At 36.0% G+C, this 16060-nt stretch overlaps 1 protein-coding gene across 1 annotated transcript in view; it reads left to right on the top strand.

Moving 5' to 3' along the window:
* Positions 1-16060, top strand: part of MetRS-m (Methionyl-tRNA synthetase, mitochondrial) — a 96462-nt gene that overhangs the window by 8757 nt on the left and 71645 nt on the right. Inside the window, exons 2-4 of the mRNA XM_072523430.1 lie at positions 2883-3163; positions 9623-9857; positions 12839-13103. Coding sequence (XP_072379531.1) covers positions 2883-3163; positions 9623-9857; positions 12839-13103 — 781 coding nt within the window. The remainder of the gene's footprint in view (positions 1-2882; positions 3164-9622; positions 9858-12838; positions 13104-16060) is intronic.

Raw genomic sequence — 16060 nt, 5'->3', positions numbered from 1 at the left:
TGAAAAACATCTCCATTCTCCATTCCTACAAACTTAATGGAACAAAACATGCTTGGAATATTACTGAGAAACAAGAGTAGAACCACTGAGATAAGATGTAGAACAAAGATCAGGGATATCGTGGAAGAAATTACAAAAATGAAATGGCGCTGGGCCAGTTATATAGCCAGATATGATCATAACAGGTGGACACTGAGAACTCTAGAATATAAGCCGAAAATGGGATATTCATAGGATCTATCCTAGTATTTTCTGAATTACTTTTTATGAAGTTAATAAATTTCTGGCCCCTGCTCTTTACAATTGCATTTACACTTTTACACCACATATACAGAGGAAGTCTAATAATAATATATTTAAACGAGTATTTAAATACATTTTATAATCGAATGATGAAAAATTTGAAAATTTACACAATATGTAAAACAATTTTGCAAGGGCCTCAGATACAGTATACTTTTAAAACTTTACAGGCACTGTTAAATTCGACTTATTAAATATTAAGATATCTTGCTGAGACGTAGAAGGCCTAGCATAATCTAAAAAGTATAATATTACAATTAAAAATGTAAGACATATTTTTATAATATATCAATATAACTAATAAATAAATCTATTAAACTAATAAATAAATAAGTCCATCCATCCAATGGCACTACAGCCCAAATCTGGCCTTGGCCTCCTTCAACAGGCTTTTCCAATCATTTCGATTTACCGCTGTTCTTTTCCATGAACGCGTTCCCAGGCAGTTCCTGGCATCCTCATCGATTTCGTCTTCCCATCTCTTTTTAGGTCTTCTAACAGGTCTTTTTCCCTGCATTCTTGCATTTAGTAATTTTCTGGGGATTCTATTCTCATGCATGCGAACCACGTGTCCTGCCAACCGTAATCTCTGCAGTTTAGTGTATTGTGCTAGAGTTGGTTCGCTATATTGCTCGTATATTTATCTATTATACCTAATTCGCCAGTTGTTGTTTTCACTTATTGGGCCCAGTATCCTACGTAATATTTTTCTTTCAAATACATCTAATGCATTGGCAGATTTCTGTGTCACCACCCATGTTTCACAACCATAACTTACTATGGGCCTGATTATTGTTTTATAGACCCGGAGTTTTGTTTTCCGGTGTACGTCTCGCGATTTGTAATAAATAAATAAGTACTTACTAAATATCTTGACCTTTATCATCATCAGAAATCAACACAAATAATGTGTTGCGCAGAAGACCCATCAAAATCTATAACAATGGAATATTATTACAATTATTACTACTCACTGCATATTCCATACTCCATAAACAAAGGATCCAACGAAGCCTTTGGAAAACAGAATATCTAGAACTTTATTCAAGTCTAAAGATTATTTAAAAAATTATCAAAGAAGATTAATTACACCCTATTATAGCAAGACACCTCATTTTATTGCGTGCCGAAAGTTCATAAAGCGAATAAACCACTTACACCTATTTGTGGTACCATGAATTCTTTCCTTATATACGTGTAAGTATATCACACTTTTATTAAAAAATCCTTTATAAAAGGTATATTTATTTAAATAAATGTATATCACACATTTATATTAAAAAATCTTTTATAAAAGATATATTTATTTATGGGGAAGGCAGCGTAAAAGGATGTGGTACAGTCATGTAAGACGAATGGATGAGAATAGACTCCCAAAAATTGCCATAGAAAACAACCCGCCCAGTTCAAGACCTCCCGGAAGACCACCTAAAAGATGGAGGGATAGTTGGCAATCTACCTCTCAGAAAATTAACCAGAGGCAGCTTCAGAATTAAACAGATCGAAAGATCTCCAAGAAGTAAAAGAAGATATTTATTTAAATAAACCCTTTTGGCTAAGTCACACAACGTTTTTGATATAAATATTCTATATACAGCCCTGCTACTAGGTATACATGTTTAGAGCCATTATAGTTAAGTATTTATGTACCCAGGGTATTAAACAGATGTTTATGCCAAGAGGGCGACGATGTTAAAAACCTGAGGACCTCTGGTCCGGGGGTTTGTAAGTCTACCGAGGGCGTATACATCTATTAATACCCGCGGTGCATACAAATTTTTATGTCATACTAGTTCGTTATTGCATCTACAAATAAATATGTTCGAAATAAGTCCAAAAACTCGATTTCATTTGGACAATATATTTACTAGTAGACATTCTATCGTCTGTCTTATATTGCTACGTTACGGAAATGCTGTCAAACGTGTCAAACTAAAACCGTGAAAATGCAAGATATTTTTGAGATCCCTAACCAAATTTAAAAAAAAAGCGGAAAAAGCAACGCAAAAGTTACTACCACATAAGTCGAGAGATGCCTACGACAAGGAATATGAAATATTACAGCACTGGATGACAGAAAACCATGTAGAACACATGCGTGCGAGCCATAAATTACACTATTACGTCATTGGTAACTAAGCGTTAAAAACACAATAATAAACTAGTATGACATAAAATATATTATAGTAAAAATTATCAGCAACCATGACTATAACCTAATACCAATTAAATAACGTTTAAATGATTTTCACCCATGTATTTAGTGGCTCTAAACATCTATACCTAGTAGCAGCACTGAAGATGGAATATTTATTCCGAAAACATTCTATGATTTAGCCTGAAAGGGTCCATTTAAATAAATATACCTTTTGTAAAGGATTTTTTATTAAACATTTTAAAATGAAGTGTTGTGGAAATATAATAATAATATAATAAAACTTAAATCACTTGAAATACGACAGAACAAGCATTTTTTAGACCTGTTCGGCTTTATATATGAAAACTATGTACCTCGAAAAATATTCGTCAGATATTGTAGACGCAGCGATCGTATTAAATAGAGCTTCGTTTTGTTTTAGGTCCCCACATAGGCCACCTCTACAGTTCCTTAATAGCGGATGCTGCTCAAAGATGGCAGCAAATATATCGAAAGGGACGTTTAATAAAATTTTCAACAGGTACAGACGAACACGGTTCGAAAATTCAACAAGCTGCTAATAAAAACGGCACTTCTGCTAAGGTTTACTGCGATAAAATTTCATCCCAATTTGAAAAATTGGTTTCGGAGTTCGATATCGGCTGCACCAATTATATAAGAACAAGCGGGGATAACCATAAAAATACAGTGAGGAAATTTTGGGTGAGTATATTTCGTGTTATGAACACTCAAAATGCAGCTGTTTAATCTCCGTTTGAAAGTTAATTTGTAGGACCCACATGGAAAATGAAATTTCTATAGTTGGCTGTATACCATGAATCACAAAAAAGTTTTTATTAAAAAGTTTTATAGGTATAAACAACAGTTATAAGGAAAATTATATACAGGTTACGAAAAAAAGGAAACATAAAAAAAAATTTAAAACACAAGATACGAGTTACTGGGTTAACTACTGCTCTGAAATTAAAAAAAAAATAGTTTAAGTTTAAGTCTAAGGAAATATGGCAACAGGCAAAAAAATGCCCAGAATTCCCTCACCTAACCCTAAATGTAAAGTAAAAGTAACTATGACTGGATATATTTTTTTTGCAAAATATCACCCACTGTTCAGCCGATCAGGACGTAAAGAATTCAATAGATACCAGTAACACAGCTCCGGGTATGGATCAATATGGAATTTACCAATTGTCGGTAAATTATTTCTTTTAGAAATTTTTAACGATATTTGGTTATATAATGCTGTCATTGAGGTGTGTAAAAATGTTTTAGTTGTACCAATCCCCAAACCACAGAAAAATCTTATCTACCTATTTCCTTATTATCATGTGTCATGAAAACTTTTAAAATGATTATTAAGTACCGGTTGGAATTTCATTTGATTAGCACTGCCTTTTTTCCGTTGGAACAATTTGGTTTTTAAAAAAGGGTGTAGTACTATTTAAAAGTTATAAAAGTCGACTTTATTGGTTGATAGTAGTTGATTGGTATTAATCTTTGTGAGCAATAGCATCATTAACATCGTCACCGTCAAAGTCTGTGTCAGCTTTTGAATCAGTTTTGTCTGCCTCTGTTGCCATTTCAACGATTTCATCATCTGTCAGCAATCGATAGCCGTTTGCGTCCACGTCACAAATTAAGCATTCGTTAATGCCATCTTTAGGCAACGAAAACTTCATCTTGAGTTGATTTAGGCCATAATTTAATCCACGCTCTTTTCAGCGTTGTCGACTGCGTGTTTTAAATTATATGCTTTCCAGTATTCTGGCAAAGAATATTCCTCTTCCATAACTAGGTTTTGAATACATTTTTTTCTGTATCTTCTTTTGAATGTTTCAATGACCGATTGATCCATTGGCTGTATCAATGATGTTGTATTCGCGTGAAAAGGCAGAAAAGAGCTCGTGATATTTCTATAGTCACTTCGCAGCATACCGGCTTCAGGATCGACAGGTGCATTGTCCAAAATGAGAATCGCTTTTGTTGGCAGATTTTTTGCTTGCAAGTATTGTCGAACGTCCGGTATAAAAACCTAAAAAGAAGACGTTAGAAAAATAGATAAACAAATTTTGGTTTGCAGTACATATCTTTTCGAACCAGTCAGCGAATATTTCTTGGGACATCCATGCATTATGTTGTGCGTAGTAGTTAACGGAAAGCGCGTTCATATTTATGCCCTTGAAACAACGTGTTTTTTTGCTGTACCAATCAATAATAAAGTAAGGCGATGGTCACCACTTGCATTTGAACACATCATTGCTGTGATTCGTTGCTTTTGCGTTTTAAATCCGGGTGCATATTTTTCAGACAGTGCAGCGAGTGTTTTCGTTGGCAATGCTTTGTAATTTAAACCAGTTTCATCCGCATTGGACACTTGATCGCGTGTCAAACCATATTCATCGATTAAAACTTTCTTTTATATTCGTCAACGACTTCAATACTTGCGGCGCTCAATTTGTCGCCTTCGATTTTCAGTTCCCATATACCGTGGTGATTTTTGAACTTTTCCAACCAACCGCTGCTTCGTTTGAATGAAGGATCGCCATTCAAGAAAAACAACGCTTTTTCGGCAACAATTGGTCCAGACAAAGGAGCATCTTCGCTTCTTTTTTGAAAGAACCACAAATACAGAGCCGTGTCGAGCAATTCATTTATGCCTTTTTTCATTGTCTTACGATGTTTCACCCGGCCATCCAACGATTCCATTTGCGAAGCATACTTTTCAATTCCTTCAGCATTTTTCTTTAAATCATTGGTTTTTGTTCTCGGAACATCATACTTTTTGCTCAATGCGACAGCAGAAACACTTTTCTTTAGTTCTGCAATAATTTGTATTTTTTTCAATTGACAAAACAACACGTTTCCTTTTTGATGCTCCAGATGTGGAAGGCTTCATTTTTCAAAACTTAATTGATCAAACGACTGCGACACAATCAATGTTCGAATTGGAACCGAAGATAGATTATTAGATACAGATATTCACTGTAATAATTATTGTGCTGTGCGCATTTATTTTCGGCTTGCGATTCTAAAAGTAGAACTCTAAAAGCCCGGTATCATTTATCATTACCTATTTAAATTGAAATTTAATCCAAAGCCCTGAATAAAAACAAAAATTATTTATATGAAAAAATGCGGTGGTGGCATAACTGCACGGGTACATTTCAACGAATTTCGTTTGGCTATCGCAATGCTCAAACAAAATGAATTGATGACTAAATTTTTACTTATGTAGTCAATATAACTTATGTATGGATAGACGGATAATCGAGGTTCCACTGTATTATTACATTTTTTTGTAGTACCCAGAAAAAAACAAAATAATTTGTATTTCAGAACAAAAAAATTTATCTGATAAGTAATAATGTTTCTAGTAAGCTTCAGTGCTGTATCTAATAAATGTGTATTCAAATATTTAAAGGTTCTTACGTACAACCCCTTTTAAAATTTTTACCAATGTTACTATTACTTAAACTTTTCCAGCGATTCGTTATTTTATAATTCATTAAGATTTGTCGGATTAGAACTTTTATTTAATTTCAGTACAAGACTCATTCTACCCACTCAAACATATATACACACATTCACAATGTAATAAACCGGCTTCAAAAAGGACATTTATCAATTATAATCTGTCACCATAATTTGTAACGAAGAGGACAACAGGCCTGCTAATGCCAGACGCTGTCTGCATATTTTAGTAGCTCGTTTTGTAGTCTTCTTATTCAGAATATTTTCTATTTTCGGTGATTTTGGGCTTTGTTGACATTATTCAACTTTAGCCTCTTATTTAATATACATGAATTCCGACAATGTTGGTATTTCGTTAAAAATTTGATACCGTTGTGTTACACAATCTTTACATTTACTTTTTGAAATTTGCTTTATTTCGTAAACTTTTCGTTATTACCTTATTATGATTAAATATTAATGATAAATATTTCGAGGTACATTTCGGAATATATTTTGGGACCGGTAATTAAATTAAATACTATGTTTATATGGGAATAAGCCACAATTGATTGTAATGATAATTATATTTTACCTAAAAAATTTGACGTTTCAAATTCCACTCCGGAAATTGTTCTAAAAAAAAAAAAGATTATTAAATAATTTTAGACCTTAGCATAAAGTCTTACAGCGTTTTGAGCTTCGATATCTCTTTTTTGTCTAGAACATTTACAGCGTGATGAGTTGAGTATTCTCCTGTTCCTGTACGGAACGTATATCCCGATCTCTTGTGATCTTTCAATATCCCTAGATTCCTTAAGTTCCGTCTCTACCGCCGGTTTGTATATATTGTAAATAGAATATTTATTTGTATATTCTTCTTCTTACGGTGCTTATCCATTCCGGATGTTGGCGATAGTCCGGTTGTAGACGTATTGCACCACTTCTTTAGGTTTTGAAGCCAATATATTCTTCTTCTCCTTGGCCCTCTTTTTCCAAATACCTTGCCCAGAAAAATAAGTTGCAATAAGCCAAATCTATGTTCATTTCTCATAACATGGCCAAGATATTCTAATTTGCGCTCTTTGATTCTGTTACGTAGGACCTCAATATTAGTCACACGATCCTTCCATGAAATTTGTAACATGCGCCTGTAATACCACATTTCGAAGGCCTCCAGCTTTCCTAAAGAAGCTTACGAGAGCGTCCATGCCTCTACTCGTATAATAATGTAGAAAATACATAGCATCTGATGATAGAGATTTTGGTACTAAGTGGTAAATCGTGACTTCTGAAAAGAGACTTCATCTTTACGAACGCTAATCTTGCTTCCCCTATGCGTTGTTTTATATGAGTAGAGTGGTCCCATTGACTGTTTATGTTAGTACCAAGATATGTGTAGCTGTTTACCATATCAATTGGCTGTTGGTTTACTAAAAGATGTGTCTTTAATATTTCGCGCTTACTAACTACCATGCACTTTGTTTTATTCGTATTGAGATCCAGCCCATATTCTCGACTTATATCTGATATGCGCGACATTATTGTTTGTAAACCATCTAGGCTATCTGCAAAAACTACTGCGTCGTCAGCATATCTTATGTTGTTTAGACGCACTCCGTTAACTAAGACGCCTTCCTCTACTTGTCCCAGTGCTTGCTCGAAGATACGCTCCGAGTACATGTTAAATACCGCTGGAGACAGAATGTATCCTTGTCTAACTCCTCTGTCTATGGCGATTGTCTCTGTCAACTGGTCATCCACTTTAATGTGGGCAGTTTGGTGGTAATATAAATTAAATATAATTCGCAAGTCTCTATCATCCAAGCCCGCTTCTTTCAAGAGGATATGAGCCTGTCATGTTTTACTCTATAAAATTCCTTTTTGTAGTCGATAAAACAAATATGTATATCACAGTTGACATCTCTGCACCTCTGGATAAACACTTGTATAGCGAATAGAGCTTCTTGGGTGCTTAAGGTATCGCGGAATCCAAATTGTGTCCATGACACTCGTTCTTCATATTTTTTTATATATTCTGTTATGTATCACTTTTAAAAACGTTTTAAGTAAGTGGCTCATTAGGCTAATTATTCTGTAGTCTTCGCATGTTCTTTCATTTAATTTTTTTGGTATAGTTACGAAGGTCGACTTTATCCAGCTTTGGGGAATATTTTCAGTTATATATATTTTGTTAAATATAGTCGTTATCCATTGTATTCCTTGTTCGTCCATAAGTTTCAGGAATTCTGTATAAAATTTGTCAGGCCCTACAGCTTTACTATCTTTAGTTTTTCTAATAGCTGCCGTGACTTCTTCAATGGTAATCGGGGGTCCTGTTTGGCATTCTATGTCTTCAATGGCAATCTGCCTTTCACCTGCAAATGTTACTTCCACATATTTCTTCCAAGTGTCTAGTCTCTCTTCCACACTTAGTAGTGGATTACCTTGGTTGTCTGTCAAACATCCAACTCTTCTAGGCTTGTATAAGCCTGCAGCTTCTTTAACTTTTTTGTGCATATTGAATGAATCGTGTTTCTGTTGTAGTAGCTCTATTTCCGCACATTGTTTTCTTAGCTGTGTGTCCTTAGCCATTCTGATTGCTTTTTTGATCTCTTTGTTTAATGTCTTGTCCTGATCTTTGAACTTTCGCCTGTCTTCCATCATATCTAGAATCTCATTTGTCACCTACGATTTTTTCTTCATTTTTTGTGGTTTCAGGAATTTTTCTTGTATGTCTTGTGAAACTCTATGCAATTTTTCAATGAAGTGGTCACAGGAATGTGAAGCTCCTGGTCTAATAAATCAATTTGAATAACGGTATTCAAATTGCTATGTATACTCTGTTTTACATTCTGGTCTGTGCGTTGGTCTTTGAGTAGCCTGATATCTTATATTGGGTTGACACTACGTCGAATCTTCTTTAGCCTGAGCCTCATTTAGCAAATCAGTGGGTTAGTCTGACTTGATATTGGCTCCTGAGTATGTCTTGACTGATGTAATGCTGTTACCGAATCTTTTATTAATTATAATGTAATCTATTTGATTTCTGACTATGTGGCCTAAAGTATCTTGAGGTGATTTCCACGTGCATAATCTTCTGTATGGGAGTTATTCTTCTTCTTCTATTGCTGATTATACTAGGGGTACTCTCCGAGTCTTTAATGCAGTGGTTCCCCGTTGCCTTCTTTCTGCATCTTTATGTCGTTGACCATTGTTAATAAGTTCCTCCGCCTTCAAGACCAATTTACCAATCTTAGGACAAAAAGGTGCCCTTCCACTTATTAGCTCATCCGCCCGGAGCCGTTGGCCAGTTAGTGGGGGGATTGCTTATACCGGTAATCACTCGGTCAATTTTTCACCATATCTGGCTACCCTCACTTAGTCTAGACTTAGTCTAGACCAATGCAGTTGCACAGGGTGTGGCACTTGGAGCCATAAGTGAGAGTTAGGTGTCTTATGAGGACCAGTTATCAAAAACCATCTCTATGACGCTCGATGTGGTCGTTCCGATAAAAGGTGCTACCTCTATAACATAACCCATACACTGCTGAGTTTCTTATTGAGACCTTCTTGGATAGAAAATAAAGTCCGATAAATACAGACCAAATGAAAGAGCCTAAAGATAGGATGTCCTCCTAACACAACACGAAACACATTTAACTACTTCTTGTTTTAAATAGTATATCATACTATTTACATAATTTCTTTCAGAAAATCCTTGACGAAAATCAATATATTTATAAATCAAAATATGAGGGATGGTACTGCGTCTCAGACGAAACATTTTTAACCGAATCCCAACTAAATGAAATTACAAAAAACGATGGTACCAAAGTTTTGGTGTCATCTGAGAGCAACCATCCAGTGGAATGGAGTAGTGAAGAAAACTATATGTTCAAGTTGAGTCAATTCCAGGACGATCTTAATTATTGGCTTAAAACGAATGGTAAGTACATTTTTGAAAAAGTTTAGTTTACTCGCTTAGCGAGTACACTCAGCTATCCTCTCAGTATCAGCCCCTATTTGACTAAATATCCTACAGAGGACCCTGCTTGTTGAAATTGCCTTCGACTCACTTAAATACTGGCGAGGATCGAATCACCATGGATGTTTATCCACCTCCCTACTTTTATCAGCCATGTTCGGCTTCCACAGGCCTCTCACTCCCTTTTTGTTTCTCTGAGGGTTGAAATTTCTAAAAAGAAATCCGTACCAGGCCGTTGTATTTAGGGTAGAGGAGTACATCCGAGCCCATTTCCCCTTAGAAGAAGAAAGTCCTGCAAACAGATGCCTTCCTGTTATCCTACCTACCAACTAAAACCGCCCTCTTCTAGTTTACTGTCGCACTTACCGTACTTCGAAAATGGGATGGCCGCTGTAAGGATGACGGCACTTTCGGAGTACTACCTTCTCTTATCTATATCTTATCTTTGTCGTTGGTCCGGCTGGTATTTCTCTTCATTTCGCAGCCGCACTCTTCGCTGCCTTCTGGACTACCACCCGTATATGCCCCCCACATCCACCATATTGGTATAGTGTCAGTCCCAGATATTTGACGCTTTTCTTTGAAGTTAGTTTTACCCCTGCACATTGGAGTTCCGTCCCTTGTCTTTTCCGTTTACCCTTTAGAATAATGGCTTCGGTCTTCTCTGCTGCGAGTTCTAGTCCGTGATCTGCCATCTAGTCTTTCACGACGTTGTCCGTATGTCTTACCCGAAATCGAAGATCCGGCTCGTCCCCCGCTACTACCAACACAGCGAGATCATCTGCAAAAGCGAAGCGTTCATGATCCCGTCATATGCCAGGTTCCATAGCGTCGGACCCAGGACCGATCTCTGTGGGACTCCAGCCGTTACGTCAACGAGCGTGCCCTTTTCAACCATGATCTTTCTCTCAGAAAGATAATCCGCCATCACCTTCATCAGATAGTTAGGACACTTCCTCTCTTCCAATGCCCGCATCATCTCTTTCCACTGCAGAGTATTGAATGCATTTCTAACATCGAAGAGCAGCAGAGCTGCCCAGCGCTGTTCGTCCCCAATGTTGTGCAATGCCTCTATTACACTCAAAATTGCGTCAACTGTGCTCTTACCTTTGCAGAATCCGAAATATCTCGGATATAGACCTCCTGATCTCTCAATAGTGTCGTCGATCCGTCCTCACAGCATCCTCTCGTACAAGTTTCCGATGCATGGAAGGAGGCATATGGGGCGATATTTGTCGCCAGTTTTGGGAAGCAATACCAACCTTGATGTCCTCCAAGCTTCAGGAAATGTCTATGCTTCAAGCAATGGATTCATGTGCTTGATAAGCCACCTAGGTACCGCGCGTCCTAGACCCTTTACCGGGTAATTTCTCTATGGTAAAGGGTACGGCCCGCTTAGCTCCCTCGTTCCTCCATATTCCATGCAATCTGCCGGACGAAAAAAGCTCTCGTGTTACCTTAAGCTTTTTGTCTAGTGGTATTTTGTATGAGGGGTACGCATGGAACTTTTTCATTGCGATCCTATATCCCTGACCAAAGATGTCCTCATCCAGCTTGTCACACAGTTCTCTCCAATGCCTTCTTTTTTCTATACTATTCTATATCTATTTTTCTGTAGAGTTCTCTCTTTCGTGCGCGGTATTCATCACGACATCGACGACAACAGAGTTCATCCCTGCTCTGCCCCTTGCCCTCGTTATCATTCTCCTCATGGCTATGCAATCATCTCTGAGCTCTTCGATGTCCGCACTCCACCAGTATGGCATCCTGCTAACCTGTCGACGACCTATTCTACTGCCTTCTACAGCTTCTGTCATGGCTCATCCCAGGTTTTCCACTGTTGACGTTTGACCCTGTATCAAACCTACTCTCAATTTAATGAGTTCCTCATATGGTTTCTAGTCGTAACCGTCGCCGCATCCGACTCTGGACATCCCGGATGTGCGAACCTTGTTTGTAGTTCCTGCTCCAGTTATCAAGAATCCGATGTATCGATGTTCCGTTCCGGTATAATCTGGCAAGACTGACCAATCTTTTGTTTTTGCTGCTACTTCCTGTGTAGCCATGGTAATATCGAAATTAACCCGTTAACTTCTCACGCCCTAGGTTAACGGGTTACCAGATAAAAAGAAGAAAGACCAAACAAAAATTTCTTTTTTTGTCATTATTCTAGGCGAATCGCTTGTTTAAACTTCATCCACGTCCATCAACGTTCGTCTTTCTTCCATTTTGTTAATATGTTCATTTCACTATTTTTTCTCTTTAGCACCCAACCATTAATATTGTCTATATTTCTATTTCTTATATTTTCACTTTTTTCTTTGTCTAGAAGCTATGCCCGAAGCCTTCATTTTTGTTGTTTCAAGCAATCTTTTGATTTTTATTATTTCTCGTCTAATCTGTTCAGTGTATGTCATAACAGGCCTTATATTAGCTTTCCATAGTATTCAGTATGTTTCCAAGCCTAAGTATTTAAACTTCATCTCTTGCTGGATAATTGATTCATTGATCTCAAGTTTTACATCTTAAAGGTGTCTTTGATATTGTCATAAATTTCATTTTAGCAGCTGATATCACCATGCTCAACGATTTGGGTGTGAAATTAAATTGCGTAACACACGATTTGACCACCTTTATCTAACATCCCATATCCTCTCATTTTACACTTTTTCTTTTTCTTTATTATCTCATCTGTAATAATGTTAAAGAGACACAAGCTCACTGAGTCATCCTGACGAAAAAAAAAATTTAATGGGTAAAATAAAGGTTAAATAAAAGAGAGACACAACCTAAAAAAATTTGAATAAAAATATTCAATATTTTAAACACTATATTTCAATGTAGTATAATGTAGAAGACATAAAAGAAGCTTTCAAAAAACAAAAATATCATAAATTTAAACATAAATTTATGAATAATTAACTGTGCTATATATTTTGCAGAGCATGCAGTAAGACCAAAGAAGTTCCATAAAATTCTTTTAGACCTATTAAATAAAGAAGATGGTCTCCAAGATCTTTCTATTTCAAGACCAACGTCGAGGGTCGAATGGGGTATACCAGTACCTGGTGATACTTCTCAGACAGTGTATGTTTGGTTGGATGCTCTGACCAACTATTTGACGGTAGCTGGATACGGAGAGGATGATGTCACGTTTAGGAAGTGTTGGCCCCCTGATGTTCAAGTTATTGGCAAAGATATTTTAAAGTAAGTATATAACAGAAATTAAACGTGGTAAAAATAATTTAAACACATTTTACCACAACGAAGTAATATTCAAACTTGCGTAATTATTAGTAGAAGATAAAATAATGCTAATCTGAAATAATGATACACAAATAAGTGTAGTTACCACATCGAAATAGCATATTTTTGAGGAAACATCTATGAAATATGATGTAGTTTTTATCGTGGACAACAAATATAATACAATTGTTGCTATAGACAAACTTGCTAATGCCAAACGTGCTTACATGTCGATACTTGTCGATACTTCTTCTATTGGTTGGTTTTTTATCTCTTGCTATTTTGACTCCTATAAATATGCGCAAAAATAATGGTTTGCAAAAGATTATTTTAGATCTGAATCCATGAGCCTATTATAGCGTCGAGCTACGAACATAAAGATGAACTGATTTTGTAAAATGTCATATAAAGTTAATTTCTTTTATTGTGTTCTCGACCAAGCATTAATTTCAGTAAATGAAAGATTTTCCATATTGGAAAATCATGTTGATGTATATAATTTGCACGACAGTACAGAAAACTTTTGTGTAGAAATTTGGAAAAAAACAGATTTAATGATCATTATAGATATAGATAGAGGGAGACGATTTGTTTGAAGAAATTATGCAGCTTCAGTCTTTTTTAAAAGAATTAAATAATGATGTTTGTAAAATTTTAATATTTATATTTTTAAACGAATTAATTTCAGTTTACCGAAATTTAACAACAACTATTCGCATTCTGCTCAATCTGCTCATATATGTTGCCACTGCTGAACGATGTTTTTTGTAAACTGAAACTTAAAAAAATATTTAAGATCGACAATCAGTCAAGAGCAGTTGACAAATGTATCTATTATCTCTATAGAGTCGTCAGTATTAGATAAAATGGAACTCACCATATTATAAGAAGATTTTTCGAACTGAAGTCGCGAAACGTTAATTTTTTATAAAATAGCTATTTCATGTTTACCTATATCTTTAGTTTTTTATGTTGATACACCAAATTGATACATTACACTGAAAACATTTGTATATTGTTTTAACATACAACTGAGTGTTTATTGTTTTAAAACAAGCTTGCATTTGCAAGTTTAGTCAATCTCCAAAAAGTTTAACTTTACCTGTAAATTCCCAGTGATAAATTTGAAGAATTATTTTACAAATCTTTTGTTATTACCTTTTATCACCGGAAACAGAAATGTCTCTATGGTATTTTTTTGTTAACCTTTGTCTCTTTGGAATTTGCAATATCTCAAAATTACCTTCAATAATTTACTGCGAGCTTAAGGTAAAGCGGTCGATCCATTTATCACATTCGAAATACGTTAAGGGAGTTATTAAATGCGACCCTCTAGCTTCACGTGAGTTAACTCGTTAATACACACAAGGTAATATAATATATAGGACGTCTGTATTGCTTTAGGTATATAAAATATGTTTATATGTTATTTTAACTTTTTAAGTGAATAATCAAAACAGTGTAAATGTTCATTTAGATCACAAATGTAAACCAATAATGAGTAACAATAGATATTTAAAATATTAGTTTTCTCGCGTAAGAATTAGCGTGAAATATCTTAATATATAAAAAAAGAAAGTTGTCTTTAAGCCCTAAATACGTGTGACAATGCAACTAACCAACATAATAAATCCAACACTTTAACCCTTTCGTGCCTAGTGGGTCATATACGTCCCATTAGATGTTCAAAAAATACTAAACTGTTAAATACGCATAAGAAAACTTTACGGATATATCCCACTAGTACAACACGGTTTTTACTTTCCCTACCACACAAAAATTGAACGATGTAGTTAATGCAAGTCCGTCCAAATCAGTTACAATTTAGTGTTTGCAATGTGTCTAGTTGAAGTTCGTGAAATAATCGCAAAAATTATTATTATTATTATTATTATCCAGATTTAGCCATACGGCTCACACTCCCTCTAAGGGGAAAATTCACTCATCCCAGATACCTACGGTATCAAAAGGATTGAGCTCTGGTGGGACTCTTTCCATGTTATCGAGTCCTAGGTGACTTGGTATGTCGGTGTATCTCCCAAAAATTTTCGTACGCATCTGGACGTCGAAAGTAACACAGCTTTCTGCATAATCTTATATAGATGTTCGTTTAGACCCAGCTTTTTTATGTTTTCTAGGAGGCTCTTCGGGATGACTCCAGTGGTAGAAAGAATAATGGGTATCGTCTGGGTACTTTCCATTCTCCATTGTCTCCTGATTTGTATTTCTAGATTTCTGTACTTGGCGATCTTTTCGTTGTATTTAACTCGTATATTATTGGTGTTGGGTATCGCCACATCAATAAGTGTTGTTTGCCTAGTAATTTTATTAACTAGTATGAGATCGGGTCTATTATGGGCCACTAGTTGGTCTGTAAGCACAGTGCGGTCCCAGTATAGCTTGTAGTTGTCATTTTCAAGCATTCTATCAGGGACGTATTGATAATAAGGAAGATGGTCGGTTTGGAGAAGTCCCAGTTTTTCAGCTAGTTCTTGGTGGATAATCTTTCCTACTGAGTCATGGCGTTCTTTATAATCAGTACCGACAAATGCCTGGCAGCCACCGGTAAGATGTTGGATGGTTTCTTGGGCTTGGCATCCATATCGGCATTTGTCATTTTGGACTTGAGGATCTTTAACAATATATTTCAGGTAATTCTTAGTTGGAATAACCTGATCCTGAATGGCAAGTAGGAAACCCTCAGTCTCGGGAAACATCTTTCCAGATGTCAACCAATAGTTCGACGCTGTATTGTCGACATATTCTTGGCTGATCTCATTGAGATGTCGCCCATGCAGAGGTTTACTCATCCAGGTGCGCATTTTGTCTTGTTTAGTCAGGTGGTTTATGCGCATTTCTTGTTCCCTCAGTTTAAGCGGCGTCGTATCATCTACTGCGCAAATTGCTCGATGTAAAGT

Source organism: Diabrotica undecimpunctata, chromosome 2 (genome assembly GCF_040954645.1).
Source record: "Diabrotica undecimpunctata isolate CICGRU chromosome 2, icDiaUnde3, whole genome shotgun sequence".
Classification (NCBI taxonomy): Eukaryota; Metazoa; Arthropoda; class Insecta; order Coleoptera; family Chrysomelidae; genus Diabrotica; species Diabrotica undecimpunctata.
Note: the sequence above shows the minus strand (reverse complement) of the source record. Positions and strands in the feature narration are given on the sequence as shown.